We start from the raw sequence: 6179 nt of genomic DNA, 5'->3' as shown, positions 1-6179 counted from the left end.
TCTCTTTCTCTTTCTCTTTCTCTCTCTTTCTCTTTCTCTTTCTCTCTCTCTCTCTTTCTCTTTCTCTTTCTCTCTCTCTCTCTCCCCCAGTGTAATCCCAGTTGTGGTCCAGGGTTCAGGCACCGTGTCCTTCTGTGTAAGCGTGGGGAGAGTGGAGACATACTGCCAGAGTCCCAGTGTCCCAAGCATGGGCGTCCCACCACCAGGGTGCGCTGTAACCTGCAGCGCTGCCCACCCCCCATGTGGGTCACAGGGCCCTGGGGAGAGGTAAGGCTGGGGGGCTTGCTGGGACTAACATGGGCTCTGCTATGTATTGAACTGCTTTCATTCAACTATACCTCCTAGGTCCTCTTGTTTGATCTAGTGAAGTGAAGAAAAAATACTAGACAATGTTAATCATTCCTGTTCAGATTTGTAAAGTGATCTATTATCTATCTTTGCTATGGCTTATTTGCGTGTACTCCTAGTTTGGTGACCTCTCTCTCTCTCTCTCTCTGTTGTGTGTCAGTGCTCGGCCAAGTGTGGTCTAGGTCAGGAGAAACGCTCTGTGCAGTGTCTCGCACAAACCGGCCAGCCGTCCAATGAGTGCCCAGACCTCCAGCGCCCGGCAGCCATGCAACAGTGCAAGAGCAAATGTGACCTCAGTAGCCTACCCATGGACATCCCCGAGGGTGAACCTGAAGGTCAAAGTTCAACTCTCTATTAATTACCTTCTCACTGTATTCTCCTGCCAGCTAAATATCCATCTAAGTTGTTCATTATTTTCACTCAAGTATTTTATAAATGTTTCCCTTCCAGAGTGCAAAGATGTGAACACAGTGGCGTACTGCCCCCTGGTGCTCAGGTTTAAGTTCTGCAGCCGCCCCTACTTCAGACAGATGTGCTGTAAGACCTGCCAAGGACACTGACCCCTGAACCAGACCGAGAGCCAGACCAGGAGGCATCCCCAGCGTGCCCAGACCAGACCAGGAGCCACCCCTAGCGGGCCCAGACCAGACCAGGAGCCACCCCTAGCGGGCCCAGACCAGAACAGGAGTCACCCCTAGCGGGCCCAGACCAGACCCACTGAGCTGCACATTCCACAGGGGGGAGGGACGGCCCAGCCAACGCACTGCAGAGCAGCCTGCCTGACATCAGTGGACAGAGAAGTAGATGGCGGGAGGGTGAGAGAGAAAGAGAAGTGTACTTTTATCCCGCACTCTGAAAGTGCCCTATCTTATACCAGCTTTGGGGGCACTGCTGTGAAGACCAGATGAGCTGCTGGGATATCTCTCTGTTTCTATGTACGTACACTATATATACAAAAGTATGTGGACACCCCTTCAAATTAGTGGAATCGGCTATTTCAGCCACACCTGTTGCTGAGAGGTGTATAAAATCGAGCGAACAGCCATGCAATCTCCACAGACAAACATTGGCAGTAAAATGGTCTTACTGAAGAGCTCAGTGACTTTCAAGGTGGCACCGTCATAGGATGCCACCTTTCCAACAAGTCAGTTAGTCAGATTTCTGCCCTGCAATAGCTGCCCCGGTCAACTGCAAGTGCTTTTATTGTGATGTGGAAATGTCTAAGAGCAACAACGGCTCAGCCGTGAAGTGGTAGACCACACAAGCTCACAGAACAGGACCACCGAGTGCTGAAGCGCATAGCGAGTAAAAATCATCTGTCCTCGGTTGCAACACTCWCTACCGAGTTCCTAACTGCCTCTGTAAGCAACGTCAGCACAATAACTGTTTGTTGGGAGCTTCTTGAAATGGGTTTCCATGGTCAAGCAGCCGCACACAAGCCTAAGAACCCCATGCGCAATGCCAAGTGTCGGCTGGAGTGGTGTAAAGCTATCCTCCATTAGACTCTGGAGCAGTGGAAACGCCGTTCTCTGGAGTGATAAAACACGCTTCACCATCGCAGTCCGACGGACAAATCTGGGTTTGGCGGATGCCAGGAGAACGCTACCTGCCCCAGTGCATAGTGCCAATTGTAAAGTTTGGTGGAGGCATAATGGTCTGGGGTTGTTTTTCATGGTTTGGGCTAGGCCCCTTAGTTCCAGTGAAGGGAAATCTTAACGCTACAGCATACAATGACATTCTAGAGGATTTTGTGCTTCCAAATTTGTGGCAACAGTTTGTGGAAGGCCCTATCCTGTTTCAGCATGACAATGCCCCCGTGCACAAAGCGAGGTCCGTACATAAATGGTTTGTAGAGGTCGGTGTGGAAGAACTTGACTGGCCTGCACAGAGCCCTGACCTTAACCCCATCGAACACCTTTGGGATGAATTGGAACGCTGAAAGCAAGGCAGGCCTAATCGCCCAACATCAGTCCTCGACCTCACTAATGCTCTTGTGGCTGAATGGAAGCAAGTCCCCGCAGCAATGTTCCAACATCTAGTGGAAAGTCTTCCCAGAAGAGTGGAGGCTGTTATAGCAGCAAAGGGGGGGACCAACTCCATATTACCATATTAATGCCTGTGATTTTGGAATGAGATGTTCGACGAGCAGGTGTCCACATATTTTTGGTCATGTAGTGTATATCCTTTAAGGGTTTGGTGCTACTACTATTGCCATGCTGGCCACAGGACTGGCCAAAGTACATTGTTCAGCTTAGTTGTGTTTCTCTGTTGTTTATTCAGTGGCTCAGTCTTACCCTGAGCCACTATGTCCATACAGATCTTTACTTGTATATTTACAGACGTTGTTCTATGTGTACACTAAATCTACACTGTACAAATTAAACTGTCCTGATACTTTACTATCACTTACCCAATGTAATGTTTGTTATCTGGTGGCTGTTGCCAACTCACTTGGTCTTCTAAGTTATCTTGTCAATGCTTTGTCTCAGAACAAAATCTTTTTGAAAAGGGTTTGATTTGCACAAAGTCTGACTAGTCATAGGGATACTGTATGTTCATTATTTGGGACTTGTCTTGAAGACTCTACTTAACACTCTCGATCCACGGTCTGGTCCATGTTTATAACAGTTTACTCGCCTCTGTCTTGCCTTTTTACGGGACCCAGCGAGGGCTGGTAAATTATCGATTCAGTTCACGTCTAGCAGCAAACCTCAACTCTTCTCTCATACTGTAGTACTTACTGTACATGTTTAGATACAGGCAAACCTACCATGCCTCATCAATGTGAACAATGCTACATGGTACTCTGTATTAGTCACGTATACAGTGAGTGGAAACACAGTGTTCATCACTGAGTCAACCACCTCCAACCTCTGATTACATCGGAACAGAGACCCTCCCATGCCCCCTGGCCTTGAGTGATCATTCTCTCTGATAGCATGGCCTTCCTACTCTGCCTTTAATGGTCAACCAGTTTACTTCAGTCTCTAATATGCTACATGTACAGTAACTGCCTTCTTACACATTCATCCATCTACTGGGCTCACACTCAGAACCAGCCCTTCCAATAATGTCAGCTCTCAATGAAGGAACTGATTTCTATTGGAGTAACTAGGTTGCTATTACTCTCCTGATGGTGCTTCTGAATGGTGCTATTTCTTAGCAAATTGTTGTCGTTGTTGGATGTCATTCTGTTGAATATAGCATGGTGGTAACACTTTATTTGACACCCAGTGTCATGACACATTATGACACGGTCATAATCATGTCATAATATGTCATAACCTGTCATAATATGGTCATATCACTGTCATGACTCATATATTTACACCTGTTGTGACATATATTGCGTTATTTTATGGCTGGTTATGACACCTACATAAGCGTGTCAACACCAACGTTTATTAAAAGTATTATTTTCTGCCAAGAAGTTTCCTTTCATTTGAAAGTTTGTTTCTTAAATCCTTTGTTTTAATAAATTCTTTACAGTCATGTTTTTTTCATCATATTTTAAATCACTTTATGACACTGTCATGAAGCATTATGACCATCATGTGTCACTTTACTAGGACTAAGAAAATACACTTTATGACACTGTCAAGAAGCATTAGGACCATCATAATCATAAATGCCAGATAGGCATATTACGTACATGCCCTTATATCAGTCATCAGTCAAAAAGAGGGTGTCTTGTCCTGCTCCTGAAATCTGGTCCTTCATTCATCTCAGTCATCGGGGTAGGTGCATCAATGTGTGCGCAATTACAAAGATATTTTAATATGGTAACTTTCAACAACAAAAAATATATAACATTAACATAGTGTTGACACGTAGGCTATGGTGTAATGGAATGTTTTGCCTTATGTGGCAGGTTTTGTGGGTTTTGACACTGGTGTCATAACCAGCCATAAAATAATGTAATATATGTCACGACAGGTCTAAATATATGTCATGACAGTGTTATGACCATATTATGACAGGTTATGACAAGTTATGTCAGCTGTTATGACATATGACATGGATATGACCGTGTCATAACTTGTTATGATGCCGGGTGTCAAGTAAAGTGTTACCAAAATGGTTTTGTTTGAGGTTGGTGCTAAAGTCACAGTTGTGCTATATCAGTTTGTGAGAAGAGAAGTGAAACATTTATTTCCCCACCTTTAGTAACTGGGTATGGGACCCATATCTGTTAACAATTTCTGATACAACTGGTTGTCAGCACACTACCTGATGCTTTGCTACACTATCTGACCAATAACATAACAGAACTGTTTTAATGAAACAAAGTGTCCTATTTGACTGTCTGAATATGTTAGCTAAGTACGTTTTGCCTTCAATTTTGAACCATCTGTGTCCATGGTCATGGTGTGACCTCAGAGACAAACTGTTTTATCAAATAAGAGGGATAATATTGTTTGTTTGTTGTTGTTTTCACATGCTAATTGTTACAGATATGTACTGTATTTTAATTACTATAGAAACATGCCCCCGTTCCCCATCTAAAACCTTTGAAATGAATATATTACAGTGAATAAATATGCCGCATTGTTAATAAATGCATCGAGAATTGTGTGCTTTACTCTCTCTCCACAGATTTGCCAGTTTTAAACCCTGACATTAAGTAATTATCCATCTATTTCGGTATTTCATAGATTCTTAATGAATGCTCGTTTGATTTAATGGCACTGACCATACAAGAAGTGACAGAACAATTGTGCACGACTAGAGATCAAGTGACACAACTAAATGTTGATCTAGAAAGAAAGTTCACCAAGGACAAAAGAGAGAACTTTCTGACCAATGTGGAAAACATTTGTGATTAACTTGAGGAGACAAAGACAAGCAAGTGGGAAAAGGTTGATCTTGGTACTGTGGAATAGAAGGAGCAGAAGACATATTTCTGGAGGGATGGTCGGAGACAGCTAATTCCCCCCCCCCCCCCCCCCCCCCCCCCCCCCCAGTCGTAATCCTAGAGGCCCACTGATGTGGCAATCAACCAACTCCCTCACATCTGATTCCAGTGAGACACCAATCAGCGTCTAGTCACTGGACTCACCGGCCAAGATATGTCAATCAAATGTATTTTATAAACCCTTTTTACATCAGCAGTTGTCACAATGCTTTACAGAAACCCAGCCTAAAACCCCAAAGAGCAAGCAATGCAGGTGTAGAAGCAGTAGCCACGAAAAACTCCCTAGAAAGCAGGAACCTTGGAAGAAACGCAGAGAGGAACCAGGCCCAGTGATTTCACTGTGATCACAATTTAATGATGGAGATCACAATTTTAAAAAATATATAAATATTTGAATACACATTACACACTCAACTTGATGAAATGTCTCGCTTTTTAAAATGAAAAAGCTCCAAGTCATTGTGTATTGTAGATTATTTTAACGAGTTGAAATTTGGATGAATATGAGTGTTGGTCATAGGTCAGAGGAATCCCTCATTCTTTCATTTTCATGAGAACCTGCTTGTTTTAGGGCTTGTAGTGATACATGCATACATTATACTGATATAGACTTTTTAAAATGAAAGTAAAAACAACAAAAGTATTAAATGCAGCTATACAGAGTCTTTAGCTATTCCCGGGGAGAAAGGACGAGAGGTGGAAGGTCTGATGTCAGAAAGGGGATTATGGATTCATGACTGCCCCATCATGTTGATTTGCCAGTATGTCAATCACATTTCAATTCAGTTTCAGTTCATTGTTACACTCCCTACTCTTAGAAATCTGTGAAAATAATCTGAGGCCTGGTCCAGAAACAACCTAATATTGTTTAACAAAACATAAAATAATAAATTAACAAAACATCTAAAATAATCAC

At 43.3% G+C, this 6179-nt stretch overlaps 1 protein-coding gene across 1 annotated transcript in view; it reads left to right on the top strand.

Moving 5' to 3' along the window:
• The window catches only part of LOC111971841 (A disintegrin and metalloproteinase with thrombospondin motifs 10-like), a 59410-nt gene extending 54492 nt beyond the window's left edge, over nt 1–4918 (top strand). The window contains 3 exon segments of the mRNA XM_070446359.1: nt 91–267; nt 509–683; nt 799–4918. Of these exon segments, the coding sequence (XP_070302460.1) occupies nt 91–267; nt 509–683; nt 799–908 (462 nt within the window). The 3' untranslated portion in view covers nt 909–4918.
• The last annotated feature ends 1261 nt before the right edge of the window (nt 4919–6179 follow it).

Source organism: Salvelinus sp. IW2-2015, linkage group LG13 (assembly GCF_002910315.2).
Source record: "Salvelinus sp. IW2-2015 linkage group LG13, ASM291031v2, whole genome shotgun sequence".
In the NCBI taxonomy this organism is placed as follows: Eukaryota; Metazoa; Chordata; class Actinopteri; order Salmoniformes; family Salmonidae; genus Salvelinus; species Salvelinus sp. IW2-2015.
Note: the sequence above shows the minus strand (reverse complement) of the source record. Positions and strands in the feature narration are given on the sequence as shown.